The following is a 23,862-nucleotide window of genomic DNA, read 5'->3' on the forward strand; positions in this document are numbered from 1 at the left end:
GATCACTATTTTTTTCCTACTGTCCCAGGTTCCCTGACTGTCACCGTCCAGACTGCTGAGCTATTCTAACATAAGTGCATAAATTGCTAAAACAGATGATAAATGCGCGTAACGGATGCTATAAATGCAGGATGTTTTTTCTTTATTGACGGATCAGAAGAACAGAAAAATAAACGGTGATGTGAACCTGGCCTAAGATTGTTAAGAGGGTCATTGGCCGAGTGTGCATGTATTTAGGGAGGGGTAATAGGCTGCTGCCCGGGGCCTCTGCTAGAAACTTATCTCTCATGAGAATAAGGGATTGTGCATATTGAAATCCATAATATCCTATTTTTCTTTTACCCAACATCTGCTGTCAATGGTCAGCCAGCCCAGACGAATTCTGTGGATTCATCTGCAGATCATCTCAATTAAAAATCTAGAGCCTAATAAATAACCAAGGACCTTTTTTTTTTTTTGCGGAACCATTGAAATTAATGGTTCCGCATATGGACCACAAACGGAATACGCAGAAACGGAATGGAAAAAAACGTCTGTGTGCAAGAGGCCTAAGGCCTCTTGCTCACAAACATTTTTTTTTTCGTTTCTGTTTTATTTTGTGTTCTGTTTGTGGTCCGTATGCGGAACCATAAATTTCAATGGTTCCTCAAAAAAAAAAAAAAAAAAGTCCTTGGTTATTTATTAGGCTCTAGAAGGTACTGCGTATGCATTCCGTTTCCATTCAAAGATAGAACATGTCCTATTATTGCCTGCAAATCACGTACCGTGGCTCCATTCAAGTCAATGGTTCCGCAAAAAAAACCTAACGGAATGCATACATATGTCTTCCGTATCCGTTCCTGCGGAACCATCTATTAAAAATGTTATGATCATCCCAATTTTTCAATGTACTTACTTACTGTTTAAACATTATTGTATGCTTCCATTTCCGATCCGCAAAAAACGGATCACAAACGGAACGGAAGCGGAAACACTACTGAAACAAAAACACGGATCCCTTCAAAACGGACCCAAAACCATACGGTTGTGTACAAGATGCCTAACTTCCACATTGTTGGAAAACATGCTGATTTGCTGAGCTTCCAGCCCCCATGCAGCCAATGGAAAAGGAGGGGGGCTATTTGTCCAAATTGTTAAAATTTCAGATACTATTTCCAAGCTGCCATCAGTAGAAGGTAAGAAAAAAAATGAGTTTGGCCCATATCTCTGCTGTGCTTTCATTCTTTATACATGGCTATATCCTAATAGTCATCGGTACACAAGTCCCTCCCTGCCTTATTGTGTGTGGCTTTGTCACAATAGCAGCGGGAGAAGGGCACCGGGACTGCAGTAACTGGCTGACAAGTGTGATAAAATGATCTCCCTTAACTAAACTCGTAAAGCACTAGGCAATAAAACTCAATCTTCTGTAAAATCCAATTAAGTCATTATCTGACTGATTGTATCTTTAATTGAAAACAGAAGTGACAGTAAATTTCTGTGATATATCAGGATCAATCGATACCACTATACGATTCAGCCTCAAGAAGTGATTTATAATGTCAAAGCCATATAGGTAACTCCACATTATTCTCTCTAAAACCACTGGTGGATGAAATTAAGAGTAAGTACATTTAATAAAAAAACAAGATGGTCAGGTTATTGATTACAACAGATGGCGGCGAAATCAAATAGATGTTTTCAAAAGCACAAAGCGAAAAAAATACAAGTAATTTCTTTTTTTTCCCGACTTTAATACAGCGTACCAAGTATACACACAGGTAGATTTAGACATCAATAACATTTTTTATTTTCTGTGCAGCTGCAACATCAGAGAACAATGCATCTGAGCCTGGACTGCGGAGAAAGAACACCGCACACTGTAACATTTCCACACTAGGCTGCCCATTAACGCTGTGTGCACTACAGGTAACCGCTAAAACACTGGGTTAATAAAAGCAATACATCCGAAATGGAACACAATGTAAAACGGAGGCAGCTGCCTCGATAAAACTGCAAATATCCAACCAGCATATAAAAGGTAATACAAACTGGAAAATAATGTGTAAAGTCTGTAATGTAGTTTGTGCTCCACAACACAGTTTAACTATTTGTGTCTATGTCAACTTTTAATAGCAGAACTTCTTCAGACAGTATTACAAAATGAAATCCATAATTGTTCATTACCTGTTACATTGAGAAATGTTGGAGCTACACAGGGGAATTGCCTTCGCTGCAACTAACTGCTAAATGTTTTGGAGTGGAGTTGCTTTTAGGGCCTGTGTATATCAGTTGTATCATCAGGTCAGTCCTTTTATTGCCTGAACTGGACACAAATGATGGAAAAATCAGACATCCGTCCAGAGAAATGAGGCATGCCATGTTTCTTTTCTGTGGCTCTGGAAGATGGCCAGTGTCAAAACCGATAACACAAGCTGCTTCCATCAAAAGGCCCCTTTACATTGCCCAATGTAGCAAGCGATTGTTGGGAAGGAAGGCGTCCCTTCCTGACAATCGCTTAATCGCTTGCTCGTCGGTGGAAGAGAAAGCTGCATTTACACGCAGCGATTTCCTCCACACAATGAGCGAACTTCACCCCCTTGCATAATCATTGTTTGCCGGCAGCACAGGCTGCTTAGGCGGCACGATCAGCTATCTGCAAATGAGGATTTAGGTGACCGCACTAACGACCCTATTACCCAATGTACAAGCATTTAGCTTGTTTATTGGCGACACCTTTACACAGGCAGATTATGTCTAACGAAGGTCCGAACAAACACTCACTAGCGATTTTCTGCGTGATTGCAGTGGGGAAGAACCTTCCATGATGTCCATTTCCCCTATGGTTCTTTATATTTATCATTATCCTCCTCTCTAGTTTGGGTCACATCCTATCAGCAGCAGAGCTGACTACATTACACAGAGTATTTTACTACTACTGATATTTCTGTGTACCTCAATACCTCAAATACACTTTCCGGTTGGGCCCACACATTGCAAGTGCTACAATTGAACCAATAAGACACTGTATTAACTACACTGAAATAAAACGAAGGATCAACTTAGGTTCAAGGTTCTTTTTCTCTCTAGAGCTGATTAAAAATTAAAGTAACTATCAAACTGGGTACCAAGTGGACAACTGTCACATGTGACCTGCAACGCCTCCAATTTTATAGGATAGGATATTCATATATTGACTTGATCGCTGCCATCTGTTGAAGTAGCGTTGGACATTCAACACTTTGCTTAAATCATATTTTCAACCAAAATCCATTATCACAGAAATCTATTCTACAAATTAAGAATTTTTCATAACTTTGGTAACTATAACATTATGCAAAAGGAACACATTCATTCAATGAAAAAGTATGAGAAGGCAAGACTTGTATTTAAAAGCAAGGCATCAGGTGGATAAAAGCAATTCAGGTTTACTGCCTGGTAATAAACCTGTGTTTTTGCCTTTAAATACAGGCACTTTGGATTTCTTGCTGTGATGTTTGTTGACGTTGTTGGTCCAGATGACCTCACTCCCCATCGTCAGCAATAGTAGTGACTTTATATGGAGAGGCTCCAGGGGGTGCTTCACACTCGGCTACAGCTTTGATGTTCTCACTGCTGATTGAAGAGTTGCTGGACAAGGAAACCAGTCCAGAGTCCTGGCTGCTCGGTGGAGAAAACACTGCACACAAACAAAACACACGGTGGTTACACATAAGGGCACAGTCACATGCTGAGGATATGCTGCGGATTTGCCATGGTGGATTTTCATGCCGTACCATGCCGATTTAAAAAAATCTCATCCGTACGCTGCGCAAAAAATCTGTAGTTAAAGGGGTATTCTCATCTTCCCTTTTCATACTTACCTTCCTTGAGCGCGACGTTCACTTCCTGGATTCTTCTCCCGGCCGGGCTTGCGCAGAAGACTGAAGATTTTCTCTGGCCGTGCAATGTCTTGAACGCGCAAGCCGCGGCGCATGCGCCATGGTGACTTATTCCTGGCCTTATTAGTACAAAGCTGGCATGCGCGGCTCTGTACTATACTGGCCAGGAAGAAGTCATCATGGCACATGCGCGTTTAGGACATTGAGCGGCCCGGACAGGAGAGAATCTTCAGTCTTCTGCTCAAGCGCGGCCCGGCAGGATCCGACAGGAGAGGTGGCCGTAACCAGGGGAGACCAAAGACAACATCAGGTAAGAGGGGACTTATTTTCTAAAAAAAAGGGTGGGAATTAGGTAATAAAATGCATTAAAAAAAATTATCACTGTCAAATCATTAACAGATTTAACAGTGATCATTAAGATGAGAATACCCCTTTAAACTGACCTGCGGTATGGATATGACATCTGAAGCATGATCATTTCTGCTGCAGAGTTCCACTTGAGATTTCAACCATTGCAATGGAGAGGGTGAAACCCAGAGACATTTCCACAGCATACATTGTTTGCCAAATATCAGCAGACTTTTCCATTGTATTTTACATCACATATGGATGTAACTGTAACAACAGAATCTGGTATACAGTAAACCTCTCCATACAATTTCCAAATTTTATATATAGCAACACATGAGATCATTTATCAAACTGGTGTAAAGTAGAACTGGCTTAGCTGCCCATAGCAACCAATCTGATGCAACCTTTCATTCTCTAAAGAAGCTTTAAAAAACAAAAGGTGGAATCTGATTGGTTGGTATGGGCAACTAAGCCAGTTCTACTTTACACTAGTTTGATAAATGAACCCAACAATTTGTAAAATCGCCAACAATGTACAGCCCGTACCCAGCAGGGCCATCAGCTCAAAGCTGGCAGAAACCAGTGGGGCCGGTACACCTATCTACTGTTCAGAGAAGTCTGGACAGAAGTGGTCTTCATGGAAGAACTACGACCAAAAAACCATGCCGTTGATGTGGAAACAAGGCCAAGCGACTCAACTATGCTCAAAAACATAGGAACTGGGATGCAAAAAATGTCAGTAGGTGCTGTGGACTGAGGAGTCAAAATGTGAAATTCTGGTCTGTAAGGCCTCATGCACACAAACGTATTTTGTTTCCGTGTCCGTTCCGTTTTTTTTTTGTTTGCGGATAGGATGCGGACCCATTCATTTTCACCATGTGGCTGTGTATCAGTATGTTCGTTCCGTAGCCCCGCAAAAAAAAAATAAACATGTCCTATTCTTGTCTGTTTTAGGCATTGTTACAATGGATCCGTAAAAAAAACGGATGGCATCCGTTTTTTGGGGGGGATCCGCAATTTGCTGACCGCAAAACACATACGGTCGTGTGCATGTAGCCTAATACAAGGTAGTTTGTCTGCTAAAAGGCTGGAGAGCGGTACAGTAATGTCTGCAGGTAACAGTGAAGCATGGTGGAGATTCCTTGCAATAAACTATTAAAGGGGTTTTTCAGGAGTTTTATATTGATGAGTATCTGATCGTGGGGGTCTGACACCCGGGATCCCTGCCGGTCAGCTGTTTTGAGAAGGCACTGGCGCACACAGTAGCATCACAGCCTTCTCTCTGCAAAACAAGTACAGTGCCATACACTTGTATAGTGTTGTGCTTGGTATCGCAGCCCAGCCCCATGACGTCACATGGCCTACGGAAAGCTGAGAGATGGCGGTGTCGCTACTAAAACAGCTGTTCGGTGTGGCTCCTGGGTGTCAGACCCCACAGATCAGACACCTATCCACTTATCAGTGTTAAACTCCCGGAAAAAACCCTTTAACAATTAAATTTTGGAAAAAATTCTTACTTTGCAGCATGTTTCCCAAACCTGCGTAAAACTTTTCCACAGTACTGTATATGTTAAAGAAATTGTTAAAGATGAAATTTTTTTTTTACATACTGTACAATAAAAAATAAATAAAGAAAATCGATCGAAATCGGTGTAGGGCAGACAGCCAAAGTCACTGACATCCAGATAGCCTTCATCACTGATGATGTTGTTTTGTACAGAAAAGCACAATTTCCCTACCTTCTCAAACAGCCGATCGGCTTGGAGCCCTGTTTATTTATTTTTTATTAGACCATAATACAAAATCAATGCCTGCAATATTTTAAAACCCTTTAATGACCGGGAAATTTTCCATTTTTGTTTTTTACTCCAAGCCTTCCCATAGCCATAATTTTTCCATTCATATAGCTGTATAAGGGCTTGTTTTTTATGGGACAAGTTGTACTTTCTAATGGCACCATTTACAGTTGCATACAATGTAGTGGCAAGCGGGAAACAATTTAAAACAGGAATTATAAAAAACAAAAACAAAAAAATAAATTCCTCCACAGTTCTATGGGTTTTGTTTTTACAGCATTTCCTATTTAGTAAAACTGATCTGTTACTTTTATTCTCTGGGTCAGTACGATTACAACAATACCAATATCTATAGTTTTTCTTGTCTTTTAATGCCGAAAAAAAGAACTACTTTGGAAAAAAAAAACTAATTTTTTCTTTGCATCAACATATTCTTACCACCATAACTTTATTTTTATGTCTATGGTGCTATGTGAGGGCTCATTTTTTGTGGGGCGATCTGTACTTTTCATTGATACCATATTGGGGTGTGTATGACTTTCTGATCACTTTTTATTCAATTTTTTGTGGCAGGTGAGGCAGACAAAAACAGCGAATCAGCCATTTTGAAGGGGTCTTTTTTTCAGTTTCGCCATTTGCGATATTTTTAACAGTACAGGCGTTTTTGCAAACGCTGATGATACCCATAATGTTTATATTTCTAATTGTTTGTGTACTTTTATTTTAAGTTTGGGGAAAGGGGGGTGAGTTTCATTTTTATATTTAAAAAAAAAACAAAAAAAACTTTTTTTTTATAGTTTCCCTAGGTAACAATAAAAAGCAATCATTAGATTGCTTCTCTCATAGATTCCAATGGATTAACATTAGAGTCTATGAGAATACTGCTGTGTTCAGGCTCCCCATGGGAATTAAGGTGTATAAGCTTCCTGTCACTCAGGAGGGCAGAGGCTACTGCACTCACACTCCCGTTTCCCCAATCCTCGCCAGGGGGGAGCTGGAGAATGTCCGGAAGCGCGTGCTCTGGGTTTTTATAACTGCAGATGCTGTGGTCATATTTGACCACGGCAACTGAAAAGTTAAATGACAGCGAGCGGGCACCTTATTTAATGCCCCAACTGATGACATACAAACACGGATGGTAGAGAACAGGTTAAAGGGCTTCTGTCACCCTACTAAAGTTTTTTTTTTTTTGGGCTTCTTATAATCCTTATACTGCGACATATTAATATATAATGCTATTACTCATTTTGGTTCAGTAGTTAATTAAAAAAACCGCACTTTTATAATATGTAAATTACCTGTCTACCAGCAAGTAGGGCGGTTACTTGCTGGTAGCAGCCGCATCCTCCTTTCATAAAGACGGCCCCTCCTCATGTTGATTGACAGGGCCAGCGAACGCTCTTGTCTTCTGGCTGGCCCTGTCTGTGTTCAAAATCTGGCACCTGCGCCGTACCTGTCTTCAGTCGGCACAGGCGCACTGAGAGGAAGACGCTCGCTTGGCGCTCCATCCTCAATGCGCCTGCGCCGATGACGTCACATCTACACCCGGCGCAGGCACACTGAGGATGGAGCGGCCGAGCGTCCTCCTCTCAGTGCACCTGTGCCGACTGAAGACAGGTACGGCGCAGGCGCCAGATTTTGAACGCAGACAGGGCCAGCCAGAAGACGAGCGCGTTCGCTGGCCCTGTCAATCAACATGAGGAGGGGCCGTCTTTATGAAAGGTGGATGCGGCTGCTACCAGCTAGTAGCCACCCTACTTGCTGGTAGACAGGTAATTTACATATTATAAAAGTCTGTTTTTTTTTATTAACTACTGAACCAAAATAAGTAATAGCATTATATATTAATATATCGCAGTATAGGGATTATAAGAAGCCAAAAATAAATAAAAAAAAAGACTTTACTGGGGTGACAGAAGCCCTTTAATGTGCCATTTACATGGATATACTGTGAGGTATCCAGAGTATGTATCCATTGCAGTACAAATATAAGCATATCCTGCATCCATAGGCAGAGGACCCACAAAGTCCATCTGCCATATCTGTCCTGGCAGCTTGCCGTGTCTTCTATTACAGTATGTGGTAAATGTCTTTGTTGTGTGTGCTGGCCCATGGCATACTTTAGGCCTCATGCACACGGACGTTTTTTTTCACGGTCCGCAAAACGGGGTTCCGTTGGTCCGTGATCCGTGACCGTTTTTCCGTCCGTGGGTCTTCCTTGATTTTTGGAGGATCCACGGACATGAAAAAAAAGTCATTTTGGTGTCCGCCTGGCCGTGCGGAGCCAAACGGATCCGTCCTGAATTACAATGCAAGTCAATGGGGACGGATCCGTTTGATGTTGACACAATATGGTGCCATTTCAAACGGATCCGTCCCCATTGACTTTCAATGTAAAGTCTGGAGTTCTGTTATACCATCGGATTGGAGTTTTCTCCAATCCGATGGTATATTTTAACTTGTAGCGTCCCCATCACCATGGGAACGCCTCTATGTTAGAATATACTGTCGGATATGAGCTACATCGTGAAACTCATTTCCGACAGTATATTCTAACACAGAGGCGTTCCCATGGTGATGGAGACGCTTCAGGTTAGAATATACAAAAAAACTGTGTACATGACTGTCCCCTGCTGCCTGGCAGGTGCTGCCAGGCAGCAGGGGGCAGACCCCCCCCCCCTGTTTTTAACTCATTGGTGGCCAGTGGGCCCCCCCTCCCCTGTTGTTAACTCGTTGGTGGCCAGTGTGCGCACCCCCCTCCCTCCCTCCCTCTATTGTAATAATAGCATTGGGGCCAGTGTGCGCGCCCCCCCAACCCCCCCCCTCCCTCCCTCTATTGTAATAATAGCATTGGGGCCAGTGTGCGCGCCCCCCCAACCCCCCCCCCCCCTCCCTCCCTCTATTGTAATAATAGCATTGGGGCCAGTGTGCGCACACCCCCCCCCCCCCCGATCATCGGTGGCAGCGGAGTAGAAGATTCATACTTACCTGGCTGCTGGCTGCTGCGATCTCTGTGTCCGGCCGGGAGCTCCTCCTACTGGTAAGTGACAGGTCTGTGCGGCGCATTGCTGTCACTTACCAGTAGGAGGAGCTCCCGGCCGGACGCAGACATCGCAGCAGCCAGCTAAGTATGAAAATCTTCTACTCCGCTGCCACCGAGATGATCGGGGGGGGGGGGGGGGGGGGGGGGTGTGCGCACACTGGCCCCAATGCTATTATTACAATAGAGGGAGGGGGGGGGGGGGTTGGGGGGGTGCGCACACTGGCCCCAATGTATTAAAACAATAGAGGGAGGGAGGGGGGGGTTGGGGGGGCGCGCGCACACTGGCCCCAATGTATTAAAACAATAGAGGGAGGGAGGGAGGGGGGTGCGCACACTGGCCACCAACGAGTTAACAACAGGGGAGGGGGGGGCCGCACAATGATATTCAAACTGGGGAGGGGGGGGGGTCTGCCCCCTGCTGCCTGGCAGCCCTGATCTCTTACAGGGGGATATGATAGTACAATTAACCCCTTCAGGTGCCGCACCTGATGGGGTTAATTGTACTATCATATCCCCCTGTAAGAGATCGGGTGCTGCCAGGCAGCAGGGGGCAGTCTTGTACACAGTTTGTAGTGTATTCTAACTAGAAGCGTCCCATCACCATGGGAACGCCTCTGTGTTTGTCATGGTCTTACCTCCTTGCTGTTCCCTTCGTTTGACATGTGCTGGCGGCCATCTTGGTTTCTGGGTTTTCTTGTAGCCTCCCACCCTGCGGCTCCTCCTTCCCACTGGGAGGAGCTGGATGCCCAGCTCATATATATAGGAGGTCTGTGGCTTCAGTTCCTTGCTTGGTCCTCCTGTGTTCACATGCTTCCAAGACTGCTGCTGCTTCTGGTTCCTGATCCTGGCCTCGTCTGACTACCCCGTTGGTTCCTGATTCCGGCTTCGTCTGACTACCCCGTTGGTTCCTGATTCCGGCTTCGTCTGACTACCCCGTTGGTTCCTGTTCCTGGCTTCGTCTGACTACCCTTCTGGTTCCTGACCTCTGTCTCCGCAAGACCCTGCTTCGGTTTAGCCATCCGTTCGGACTTTGCTTACGGCTTGCTCTTCAATAAAACCTTCTTATTTTCCACTTATCTCTTGTTGTACGTCTGGTTCATGGTTCCATGACATTAGGACCAAGCCATGAATTCTGACGGTACAGGGCCACCCTCGCTACCTACGCTGGTTGCCAGACTTGATCAGCAGGATCACCTGTTGGGTCGGTTCGCTGTGGCGTTGCAAACCCTGCTTGAACGCACGGCTCATTTAGCTTCCGTTGCCGATGGGTCGGTTGTCGCTCCTGGGCCCGCTCCTACTGCCGCTCCGGTTGTTGCGCCAGAGTCTACCCTGACACCTGTTGCTGCGCCTGTGGTGTTTCAGGGTATGACCGGTTCTGCCCCCCTTCCACAGCGCTTTGGGGGAGAGCCAACTCAGTGCCGAGGTTTCCTTAACCAGGTGGGCATTTACTTCGAGTTGCTGCCACATGCCTTTCCTACTGAGAGATCAAGGGTGGGCTTCTTGATCTCGCTGCTCTCGGACAAGGCCTTGGCCTGGGCCAGCCCTTTATGGGAGAACAACAATCCGGTGGTTGCCGAGTTTTCCGGTTTTGTTGCTTCTCTTCGGAAGGTATTCGATGTGCCGGCTCGTGCTGCCTCTGCTGCGAAGCTCCTTATGTCCATCAGACAGGGTTCACGATCCGTAGCTGAATACGCCATTGAGTTTCGTACCCTGGCAGCAGAGGTGGGCTGGAATAATGAGGCTCTGGTCGCTGCTTTCTCTCATGGTCTCTCGGATGCCTTGAAGGATGAGGTTGCAGCTAAGGACCTACCAGTGGAGCTCGAGTCTCTTATTTCTTTCCTGATTTTGATTGACACCAGACTCAGGGAGAGACCTTCCTTTAAGGAGAGCCTGCGGAGGTCTCCTAACAGATTGGCGCCTACGTTTGCTGTCCCACCCGTGCCTCCCTCTCCTCCCACGCCTCCTGGGGATGACTTGTCTGGGGGTGAACCCATGCAGCGGGGGTTTGCTCGCCTGTCTGAGGGGGAGAGGGTACTCCGGAGACGCGAGGGCCGATGCATGTACTGTGGTCTCGGTGGGCATTTTCGGTTGGCATGTCCGAACCGTCCGGGAGAACGCTCGCACCTGAGGTCCTGTCGGGGGCAGATCTTGGGTGGAGTCTCCTCGTCCCCGGTTTCCCGTGTTGACAAACCACTGATCACGGTTGTCCTCTCCTGGGTCGGGGGCTCGGTGACGACCCAGGCGTTGGTGGACTCTGGTGCTGGTGGTTTGTTCATTGATAGAGTGTTCGTTGCCGCCAATTCCATTCCTCTGCAGCCTCGAGGTTCCCCACTGGCTCTTGAGGCGATAGACGGCAGACCCCTTCTGCCGCCACACGTGACTCATGAGACCCTTCCAGTGGGGATAGCCATTGGTGCCGTTCACAGAGAGTCGGTCTGTCTCCAGGTTATTTCGTCTCCACACTACTCGGTGGTCTTGGGGTACCCCTGGCTCCAGAAGCATAATCCGACTTTCGATTGGAGATCGGTCGAGATCCTCTCGTGGTCACCGCAGTGTGGGGCTAGTTGCATCCATGGGCCTGTCAAGTTGCTGTGTACTTCCTCGGACTCTCTGTTGCCTCCTGAATACGAAGAGTACCGGGATGTATTCGATAAGGTGCGCGCGGTTGCCCTACCTCCGCACCGCCCATACGATTGTGCCATAGAGTTACAATCCGGTGCCGTTCCTCCTCGTGGCAAAGTCTATCCACTGTCGGTAGCGGAGAATGAGGCCATGGAGGAGTACGTGAGGGAGGCGCTTTCACGCGGACACATTCGCAAATCCTCGTCCCCGGTAGGGGCTGGATTTTTCTTTGTGAAAAAGAAGGGCGGCGAGTTGAGGCCTTGCATCGATTACAGGGGTCTCAATCGCATCACGATCAAGAACGCTTACCCGATACCCTTGATTTCCGAGCTGTTCGATCGCCTCAAAGGGGCCACGGTCTTTACCAAACTCGACCTGAGGGCGGCATATAACCTGGTAAGGATCAAGGCGGGCGATGAGTGGAAGACCGCGTTTAACACCAGGACCGGTCATTATGAATCCTTGGTTATGCCCTTTGGGTTGTGCAATGCGCCCGCAGTCTTCCAGGAATTCATCAACGATGTTTTCCGTGACCTGTTGCAGCAGTGTGTGGTGGTCTATTTGGATGACATCTTGGTATATTCTGCATCCATGGAGGCCCACATTCTGGATGTCAGACGAGTGTTGCAACGCTTACGAGAGAACAAGCTGTTCGGTAAGCTTGAGAAATGCGAATTTCACCGATCCCAGGTAACCTTCTTAGGTTACATCATTTCCGCTGAGGGGTTCTCCATGGATCCTGAGAAGGTTTCGGCTGTCTTACAGTGGCCCCAGCCCAGTGGGCTTCGTGCCCTGCAGCGCTTTTTGGGCTTCGCCAATTATTATCGGAAGTTCATCAGGGACTTTTCCATGCTAGCCAAGCCTCTCACGGATCTGACCAGGAAGGGCAGTAATCCTCAGGTCTGGCCGCTCGAGGCCATCCGAGCTTTTGAGGCTCTAAAGTCCGCCTTTGTGTCGGCTCCGATTCTGTCGCATCCCAACCCTGGGTTGCCTTTTGTCCTCGAGGTGGACGCGTCTGAGACGGGAGTAGGCGCCCTCCTGTCTCAGCGTAGAACACCAGAGGGTCCTCTGCTTCCTTGTGGGTTTTACTCCCGGAAACTGTCTTCCGCGGAGTGCAACTATCAGATTGGTGACAGGGAGTTATTGGCCATCGTGCAGGCCCTTAAAGAATGGAGGCACTTGCTCGAGGGCTCGGTGGTTCCGGTTCTCATCCTGACGGACCACAAGAATCTGACCTACCTCTCTGAGGCCAAGAGATTGACACCACGTCAGGCCAGATGGGCTCTGTTCTTGTCACGTTTTAATTACGTGGTCTCCTACCTACCCGGCTCCAAGAACATCAGAGCGGATGCCTTATCACGGCAGTACTCCGAGCTGTCCGGGGAGGAGTCGATTCCGACTACGGTCATACCCCCGAATCAGATCCTGGCCGCTATTCGCACCAGCCTGACTTCTCCTCTGGGTGAGCAGATTTTGGCGGCTCAATCTGGTGCTCCCTCTGGGAGACCCAACGGCAGATGTTTTGTGCCTGAGGAGTTGCGCACTCGGTTGTTGCGAACCTACCATAACTCCAAGGCCGCGGGGCACCCTGGAAAGAATCAGCTGTCCTGGGCGGTTTCACGTCTGTTCTGGTGGCCTTCTCTACGTTCCGACATCGCCGCATATGTAGCGGCATGCTCCGTTTGTGCCCAGAGTAAGTCCCCTCGGCACCTTCCGTTGGGCCTTTTGCAACCCATAGCCACCGGGGAGCGTCCATGGTCACACCTGGGGATGGATTTCATTGTGGACCTCCCTGCATCCCGAGGCCATACGGTCATTCTCATGATTGTGGATCGGTTTTCCAAAATGTGCCACTGTGTTCCTCTCAAGAAGTTACCCTCTGCACAAGAGTTGGCCTCGATTTTTGCCAGGGAGGTCTTCCGGTTGCACGGTTTGCCCAAGGAGATTGTGTCGGATCGGGGGAGTCAGTTTGTGTCCAGGTTCTGGCGCGCCTTTTGCTCCCAGTTGGGGATTCATCTCTCTTTCTCCTCGGCCTACCACCCTCAGTCCAATGGGGCCGCAGAACGATCCAATCAGGCCTTGGAGCAATTCCTTCGTTGCTATGTCTCCGATCACCAAGACAATTGGGTTGACCTCCTGCCTTGGGCTGAGTTTGCCAGGAACACGGCGGTGAACTCTTCCTCTGGGACGTCTCCCTTCATGGCCAATTATGGGTTCCAACCTGCCGTGTTACCGGAGGTATTCTCTCCCCAGGATATTCCGGCTGTGGAGGATCACCTTTCCGTCCTACGTGCTTCTTGGGTACAGATCCAGAGGTCCCTTGAGGTCTCTGCGCAGCGCCAGAAACTCCAGGCTGATCGCAGACGAGCGCCCGCTCCTTCCTACCAGGTCGGAGACCGCGTATGGTTGTCCACCCGCAACCTCAACCTTCGAGTGCCCACTCCCAAGCTGGCGCCTCGCTTTGTTGGTCCCTTCCGAGTGCTTCGCAGGGTAAACCCGGTAGCCTATGCCCTTGCGCTTCCTCCTGGCATGCGGATCTCCAACGTGTTTCATGTCTCCCTGTTGAAGCCACTGGTGTGTAATCGTTTCACTTCCTCGATTCCTCGGCCTCGTCCGGTCCAAGTGGGCAATCGTGAGGAGTATGAGGTGAGCAATATCCTGGACTCACGCCTGGTCCGCGGCCGGGTGCAGTTTTTGGTCCATTGGCGTGGTTATGGTCCAGAGGAGCGTTCCTGGGTTCCCTCCGCAGATGTCCATGCTCCTGCTTTGCTCCGAGCCTTCCACGCACGCTTCCCTCAGAAACCGTTCCTTACTCCGCGGAGGAGGGGCCCTTGAGGGGGAGGTACTGTCATGGTCTTACCTCCTTGCTGTTCCCTTCGTTTGACATGTGCTGGCGGCCATCTTGGTTTCTGGGTTTTCTTGTAGCCTCCCACCCTGCGGCTCCTCCTTCCCACTGGGAGGAGCTGGATGCCCAGCTCATATATATAGGAGGTCTGTGGCTTCAGTTCCTTGCTTGGTCCTCCTGTGTTCACATGCTTCCAAGACTGCTGCTGCTTCTGGTTCCTGATCCTGGCCTCGTCTGACTACCCCGTTGGTTCCTGATTCCGGCTTCGTCTGACTACCCCGTTGGTTCCTGATTCCGGCTTCGTCTGACTACCCCGTTGGTTCCTGTTCCTGGCTTCGTCTGACTACCCTTCTGGTTCCTGACCTCTGTCTCCGCAAGACCCTGCTTCGGTTTAGCCATCCGTTCGGACTTTGCTTACGGCTTGCTCTTCAATAAAACCTTCTTATTTTCCACTTATCTCTTGTTGTACGTCTGGTTCATGGTTCCATGACAGTGTTAGAATATACTGTCGGATCTGAGTTTTCACGAAGTGAAAACTCAGCTCTGAAAAAGCTTTTATGCAGACGGATCTTCGGATCCGTCTGTATGAAACTAAAACCTACGGCCACGGATCACGGACACGGATGCCAATCTTGTGTGCATCCGTGTTCTTTCACGGACCCATTGACTTGAATGGGCCCGTGAACCGTTGGCCGTGAAAAAAATAGGACAGGTCATATTTTTTTCACGGCCAGGAAACACGGCTCACGGATGCGGCTGCCAAACGGTGCATTTTCCGATTTTTCCACGGACCCATTGAAAGTCAATGGGTCCGTGAAAAAAAACGGAAAACGGCACAACGGCCACGGATGCACACAACGGTCGTGTGCATGAGGCCTTAGGATTAGCTCTTTTACCAACTCTAACCTAATGTACAATCCTCTATTTTGTGCCCACTGATAAGTGGCTTTTGTCTCTGAAATAGCCACATTTTTGGTGAGCCCACTTAGCCAGACTTGAATATTTAGCTTCATACACTTCAGTGGCATCCACAGCAGAACTTTTTGCTAGTTGATCAGCAATCGAGTTGTACAGTCAATCTAGGGTATTAAAAGGGCAGTGAGTGTCAACATTAAAAACAGTCACTGTAATACTTTGTACAACTGACCAAATGTCTCGCCGCAATTCTTTTCCACACTTAGGCCCCTTTAACACGGGCGTTGCGGGAAAATGTGCGGTGCGTTGCGGGAACACCCGCGATTTTTCTGCGCATTGTAATGCGTTTTGCACTTGCGTGAGAAAAATCGCGTGTGTTTGGTACCCAAACCCGAACTTCTTCACAGAAGTTCGGGCTTCGGTTAGGTGTTCTGTAGATTGTATTATTTTCTCTTATAACATGGTTATAAGGGAAAATAATAGCATTCTGAATACAGAATGCATAGTAAAATTGCGCTGGAAGGGTTAAAAAAAATAAAAAATAATTTAACTCACCTTAATCCACTTGCTCGTGAAGCCGGCATCTCCTTCTGGCTCCTTTGCTGAACAGGACCTAGGGTGAGCATTAAATACATGAACAGGACCTGTGATGACGTCACTCCGGTCATCACATGATCTATCACCATGGTGATGGATCATGTGATGACTGTGACGTCACCAAAGGTTTTGTTACTGCACAAAGCTCAGATGAAGACAGAAGGAGATGCCGGGCTACGTGAGCAAGTGGATTAAGGTGAGTTATTTTTTTTTATTTTTTTTTAACCCTTCCAGCGCAATTTTACTATGCATTCTGTATTCAGAAAATAATAATGATCAGGTCTCCATCCCGATCGTCTCCTAGCAACCGTGCGTGAAAATCGCACCGCATCTGCACTTGCTTGCGGATGCTTGCGATTTTCACACAACCCCATTCACTTCTACGTGGATTATCGCACCGCAATGCACAAAGAGGAGCATGCTGCCATTTTCACACAACGCATAAGTGATGCGTGAAAATCACCGCTCATGTGAAGAGCCCCATAGAAATGAATGGGTCGGTATTCAGTGCGGGTGCAATGCGTTCAACTCACGCATCGCATCCGCGCGGAATACTCGCCCGTGTGAAAGGGGCCTTAGGGGTCATGTCTGCAGCTGGTGGTAACGCCGATCGCAGACTTTTAAACCTTTAGATGCCATGGCCAAATGAGACCATGGCATCTAGAGGTGCAAAAACTCGGAAACGTGCGATTCTGGGTGCGTTCTGGCTCACTCCTTCCCTCCAGTCAGAGGTGTAACTTGACCATCATTTCTACAATACCATTGTCTTCTTATGCAGCACAAGGGACCACTTCAGACTCCTGGGCCTGGTAGTGACTGCTACCTCTGCACCCTCTATAGCTACACCCCTGCTTCTACCTGAAGTTTTTTTTTTTTGGCCTTCCTCTGGAGCAACTTTTCAGGATAATATACTGAACTGGATGGAAGTTGTGTTTTTTCAGCCTTACAAACTATGGGGGTCATTTATCAAACTAGTGTAAAGTAGAACTGGCTTAGTTGCCCATAGCAACCAATCTGATTCCTCCTTTAATTTTCCAACGGAGCTGTCAAAAAAGAAATGTGGCACACACTAATATACATAACACACTACAATACAGTATATTATGTGTGATCAAGCTCAGAGAAGTTCAAGTCCCCAAGTAAGACTAAAATAAAATTTAAAACAATGAGATATTATAATACAACCACACTATTAAACTTGTACTGTGAATGTCATTAATTTTTTTTCAGAATTACTGTTTTCATCCACCTCCTAAAAATAGATTAAAAAGCAATTAAAAAAATTGCATGTGCCAGAAAAATAAAGGTACTGTACCAAAAAAAAGTCAGCTCACCCCACAAAATAAGCCCTCATATAGCTTTCATTGATGGAAAAATAAAAAGTTATCGCTCTTAGAATATGGCGACATAAAAATAAATTATTATAATATTTTTTTGTGTGTGCAAAAACAGTAAAAAAACATATTTGGTAAAGATTTGGTATTGAAGAATAAGGGTCCATTCACACAAACTCACTGATCAACAAATTAGTTGTAACTTCTTCACAGGAAAAACACTGTTCCATCCATTGTGAAGTTGACATAGCTGGTAACTGCAGCAATACTCCCATTACCCCCACTAGTGTGTTATTGATGGACTATCCTGAGGAAAGGTCATCAATATCAAAATCCTGGAATCTCTTTAAGGCCCAAACAGGCCTCGCCTTTAAGCATTTGCAATACACATGCTGTTTTTAACTAAATCGCAGTACAAATTGAAATTGTTTACCTGTCTCTTGAATAACCTGGTTCCTTGGTCCTTGAACATTTCCTGTAATAGACAGCAAAGCGATTATTATGCAATAAAAAAAAAATTAAGTACTGGCTATAAATTATTTTCTCTAATAAAGAAGAATGACAAAACACCCTACTAATTGAATTTTCAGCATTACTATTACATTGAAAAAACAACATTTAACCCCTTCCCACCGCAAGACATAAAAGTGCAGATCAGACCCGCCAATCAAACCTAAAATCTGTACCAGACCTCAGATCAGACTCCCAATCTGTATCAGACTTCCGATCAAAACCCCTAGTACTCATCAGATATAAATAAATCACCAATGCTCCCTATATCGCCCCCAGTATTAATAATCCCCCAGCAGTATACAGTGCCCCCCAGTAATAATGCCCGCATAGTGCCCCACTAATAATAATACTACACCATAGTATGTTTCCCTAATGTGTCCTAGGCTAGAAAAGACAAAAAAACAAAAACCCTAATATCCGTATCCTGTTTCATGCCATGTCTCTGGTGCAGGCCACAGGCCTCTTCCAGCATGTGAACTGAGAGGCCTGTGTCCCAGTGTAGGCAGTTGCAATTATGCCATGTTGATACAATCAGATCTAATAGCCTGTGTTCTCTGAGGGTCAATGGTGGGGCATGGAGCCAGCAGCTGTCACAGTGTTCAAATGTAGCTCCATTCTAAGGATAGTGATACAGTTGACTTCAGGAGCTGACTAACAAACCTTTCTGAGAGTGTCAGGTCATTATGTACTCGGCCAGTGGCTGTGGGGAGGGTGCTGGCCCACCTAGAAGTTTCATGGTAGGATCTATGTCCAGTCCACCCCTGCCCCTAATACAGCCCACATTTCCTATTATGCCTCTGGCTTTGCAAAGACAGAGTGATTGGAGTCTCTTCACAATGCACTTGCTCTGACTCCAGGGCAGCAAGGGACAAATCAGTGACATAGAACTTCTGTCCCCTAACTCACACCGCAGAGTCTCAGAATATGTTATGTAATGCAGCATCAGCCCATCTCCCATTCCTTCTGCTAATGATAATTTTTTTCCTGTCAGCTCCTATAAGAAAGAGGCAGGGAAGATATTATAGAATACACAGGAAATTCTGTACACATCCCACACAGATTGCAGAGACAAGGGAAGGGGGCGCTTATAAGGCCTCATGCACACGACCGTTGTTGTGTTCCGTTCCGCAAAATGGGGTTCGGTTGTTCCGTGATCCGTTTTTGTTTCCGTGCGTCTCCCTTTATTTTTGGAGGATCACCAGACATGAAGGAAAGTAAAAAAAAGTCTAAGTCAAGTTTGCCATGCAAATGATAGGAAATAAACGGATGCGGACGACAATCTTGTGTGCCTCTACGTTTTTTCACGGTCCCATTGACTTGAATGGGTCCGCGAACTGTTTTCTGTGAAAAAAAATAGGACAGGTTATATTTTTTGGACGGACTAGAACCACGGATCACGGACGCGGATGACAAACGGTACATTAGCCGAGTTTTCAACGGACCCATTGAAAGTCAATAGGTCCTCAGAAAATCACGAAAAACTGAACAACGGACACTGAATGAAACAACGGTCATGTGCATGAGGCCTAATTCTGTAGATAATCACTGTCATGCTCTTTGCCCACCAAGTCTATGGCCTCTGACAAGATGCCATGTTTCAAATTCAGTTCTGTAATCTGTTCTGACTGCCTGTACAATGTTATGTGACCACACCAAAATTAGCAGTTAAGCAGTCCTTAACCCTTTCACTACTATAATTTATGGTTACCTAAAGGGGTGGTTGTCTCATCTTGCCATTAATAAGGCAAGATGAGACACAGTCCTGACCACAAGCAGTCCAGGAAACAGCAGGGCTCTCCGTCGCTCGCTGTTTCAGTAGCTCACATTAGGGTACATGAGAGCTATGCTGTTTCGGTAGCTCTCATGCACCGCAATGGGAACTACTGAAACAGTGTGCGCTGGAGCGCTGTGCTGTTTCACGGCCGGCTGGTGGTTGGGACTGTGTCTCATCTCGCCTTAGTAATGGCGAGATGAGACAAACCCTTTAAGGATCCCTCCCACTGCTACTTGCATCAGTTAGTGTCATGGATGGTGTAACAAAAAACAAAAAGTTACAAAAAAGGATCCGACTGGCTTGATCCAAAACTAAGGAACAAAAGGGTGACCCCTATTAAAGCCCTGAAGCTCTCCCCGTCTTCTCAGCCCATGCAAAGATCTCAGTGATAGAAGGTTGCATGTCCACGTACCTAGACTGAATGACACCTGCAAACCCTATAATAGTGAGGGGACACGACCACCAGCTCCCTGCACTTAATACGGAAGGGAGTCAGGGTCACCTAGAACCAAGCCAACAGGAAAACAACAAATACAGAAATAGATTTATCTGAAAACCCAGCTGTAGCAACTTCTAGCAGAGAACACAATCCAGGATGTAATATAAACCGTAAGGTGAGGCAGTATGGGGAGGAGATATATAGGGAGGCAATCACTGCTAATAGATGACAGCTGGGAGAGGGAGGAGAGATGTCAAAACGAAAGCAAAACAAAAGAAGATCATGCAGGAGGTACTGAAGAACTTCTATCAGAACTTCTCAAAGATCTGGTAGTGACAGTTAGTTTCTAAAGTGACTTGGCTTGCCCTTCACATTGACTGTCTGTTACTTGTCTTTGACCTTGTCTGGTTGCATTATTGCATTGCATGAACTCTGCCAACCCTTAACTTTTGCTAGACTATGAATTTCCTCTTCTGATTTTGCTACTACAAACTGGATTCAGCACACCAAGAAGGAGGTGTTAGAATCGAATGAAACTTTATATGTGTGAATGCAATGATATATGTAAGTAATTGCAATATTAAGTGAAAGTATAAGTTTATTAGGTAAAACTGTACAGCTGAAATGAGAGTACTCTAGTACCCCGCTGGGACCTGTAGCCTGGATACAAGATGTGATATGTTTCGGCATGGAGGCACAGATTCCGTATGGTATACTGCAGCAAATTTGCCTACAGATCTTGCAACTGGACCAGTAGATCCTGTAAATGCTCAACTGGTGAAAAATCTCGCTACTGGGCAGGCCTAGAAAGTGTTGCAATATTGCAAAGACATTTCTGGGAGACCCTTGTTGTGTGGGTGAGCATTATCCTGCCGTAAAATGCCAGCTGGACGCCCTGCCAGGAGAAGCAACATAAGCTGACTTGGATACTTGAGTACCCACTTGGAAAATGAGATTCATGAAAAGTTATGCATTTGGGTACAAATAATTTACATGCATCATATATCCTAGGGGTGTATCACTGGGAGAGTCACTTGTAGAAGGATTTGGGTAGAGTAAATTACATAATGCAATGTCAATTAGTGCAGGGTTCCTCAACTCCAGTCCTCAGGGCCCACCTGCCGATGATGTTTTCAGGATTTCCTTAGTATTGAGCAGGTGATATACCGTATTTTTCGCTTTATAAGACGCACCTGATGATAAGACACACCTAGGTTTTTGAGGAAGAAAATAAGAAAAAAATATTTTGAACCAAAAGGTGTGCTTTTGAACTAATGGTGGTCTGTGGATGCCGCACTGTTATGAGGGATCTGTGGATGACGCACTGTTATGGGGGATCTGTGGATAACGCACTGTTATGGAGGATCTGTGGATGATGCACTGTTATGGGGGGATCTGTGGATGACACTGATGGGGGATCTGTGGATGACACTGATGAGGGATCTGTGGATGACACTGATGAGGGATCTGTGGATGACACTGATGAGGGATCTGTGGATGACACTGATGAGGGATCTGTGGATGACACTGATGAGGGATCTGTGGATGACACTGATGGGGGATCTGTGGATGACACTTAAGGGGCTCTGTGGATGACACTAATGTCATCCACAGATCCCCATAAGTGTAATCTACAGATCCCCCATCAGATGCATCAGTGAAGAGGGAGGAGGCAGAGACACTCATGGTGTGGCCTGGTGCAGTGACTCTACTCTAATATATCGGGCTCCGCAACTGTTAAATACATTCAATCAGATCTATATGTAAATGTGTACCGCACTGTTCGGTACTTACTGTAGCTGACGGCGCAGACCGGCAGCTCCCTCGGTCATGCGCCGCCTGCCCAATTATCTCACTTTATGAATGAACAGGCAGGCGGCGCATGACCGAGGGAGCTGCCGGTCTGCGCCGTCTTAATGCTATACTTACTGTACTACAGTAAGTACCGAACAGTGCGGTATACATTTAGATCGGATTGAATGTATTTAACAGTTGCGGGGCCCGGTGTATTAGAGTAGAGTCACTGCACCGGCCCTGCCATTAGTGTCCCTGCCTCCTCCCTCCACACTGATACTTTGCTGGCCGCGCTGTGCAGCATAGCGGCCAGCGAAGTATCCGCTTTATAAGACGCACGGCCATTTCCCCCCCACTTTTGGGGGGGAAAAGTGCGTCTTATAAAGCGAAAAATACGGTAATTAGTGTCAGTACATTAAGACTTACCACAGGTATTCATTCTGGGGTGGGATATTCTTAAACCATGATCGGTAGGTGGGCCCTGAGGACTGGAGTTGAGGAGCATTGAATTAGTGGATTCTAAGGCTGGATATTGCAAAAAAGAATATTGCCATGTACTAAAAGAGGCATTGACTTGCAGGACAGATGTAAAAATACCACTTTACAAACCTTTGGTGGGGCCTCATCTGGCATATGCAGTTCAGTTCTGGGCCCCAGTCCATAGAAAAGATGCCCTGGAGCTGAAAATTTACAAAGGGGAGCAACCAAACTGATAAGAGACATTGAGGGTCTTCGTAATTAAAGGGGTTTTCCTATCTTGCTACTTAATCCTCAATTGCTGCAAGCTGCTGTCCACTTCCTGGTTTCCTGCAGCTAAGGCTGGGCGGGCTTAGGCAGTTTGAGTGAAGGCCGCCCACACCTCCTTATGACATCACACTGAGAACTGAGTTCTTATGTGCTCGGTCATGTGGATAGTATGACTCATCAGTCTGGCAGCCTGCAGTGTCTGTGAGACCCCTCCCCCTGCTGGGGAATCATCAGAGAGCGATATGAAGTGAGCTCAGTGTACAGTAACACGTGGCTGTTCTGCACTGTTTTACACACAAAATCTCTGTCTGATCTTTTACAAACCCATTCTGTGCATCAAAAACTATAATTCCATATTATACATTAGCTCAAAAGCTTGACCAACCCCCACCCTCCAGCACTGATGCAGATTTGTTTTTATTACAGCTGTACTCCAGTTGTGCATAAGCCTTACACTATGTATCTTTATAGATGCATATACAGCCCAGCTACATGTGTCTTCTCCAGTCCCCTAACATCACTTTGGCTGAATGGCTTCCTGTACAGCCCTGCTACATCTTTATTCTACTCCCCCACTAGCACTGTGTCTGAAAAGCTTCATATACAGCTCTGCTACATCTGTCTATCTCTTCAACCAGCACTGTGTCAGAACAGCCACATATTCAGCCCTGCCCTGCTCTGTTTCTCTCTTCCACCAGCATTGAGGCTGACCCGCCACATATACAGCTCTGCTACATCTGTTTCTCTCTTCCACCAGCATTGATGCTGACCCGCCACATATACAGCTCTGCTACATCTGTCTATTCCCTTCCCCATTAGAACTACGGCTGAACAGCAGCATATTCACGTAAAAAGAAGATGGAATGGTCACGCTTATATGGAAATATAGGACACTTTATTGGGCATATATCATGGAATTGTGTGCAATAAAATTACAATAAAATGTTAAAACTAAATTTTGATCAATAATATATAAAAAAATAAAATGAAACAAAAAGCAGTGTTGAATGGGTGCTGATGGCTCCAAATAAAACCCCTCTCTATCATTCGCATCCAGACTTGTCCAGTCCCAGGTGCGATAGTTCTATCTGGTTTGCAGAGGTAGGTTGGTGCAAACAGCATTCACTCAGCTAAAAAATCCATATAATAGCAAAGTACATCAGATATAATTATACATCAGATATAAAGTATATAATCCTATAAACAATTAAAAAGAAATGTCACACTGTTTG

At 46.3% G+C, this 23,862-nt stretch overlaps 1 protein-coding gene across 1 annotated transcript in view; it reads right to left on the minus strand.

Moving 5' to 3' along the window:
• Window positions 1-3,503: 3,503 nt before the first annotated feature.
• The window catches only part of DMRT1 (doublesex and mab-3 related transcription factor 1), a 260,634-nt gene continuing 240,275 nt past the window's right edge, over window positions 3,504-23,862 (minus strand). Inside the window, exons 5-6 of the mRNA XM_044287185.1 lie at window positions 17,797-17,838; window positions 3,504-3,658 (exon numbers count right to left, since the gene is read on the minus strand). Of these exons, the coding sequence (XP_044143120.1) occupies window positions 3,504-3,658; window positions 17,797-17,838 (197 nt within the window). The remainder of the gene's footprint in view (window positions 3,659-17,796; window positions 17,839-23,862) is intronic.

This window comes from Bufo gargarizans, chromosome 1 (genome assembly GCF_014858855.1).
Source record: "Bufo gargarizans isolate SCDJY-AF-19 chromosome 1, ASM1485885v1, whole genome shotgun sequence".
Taxonomy (NCBI): domain Eukaryota; kingdom Metazoa; phylum Chordata; class Amphibia; order Anura; family Bufonidae; genus Bufo; species Bufo gargarizans.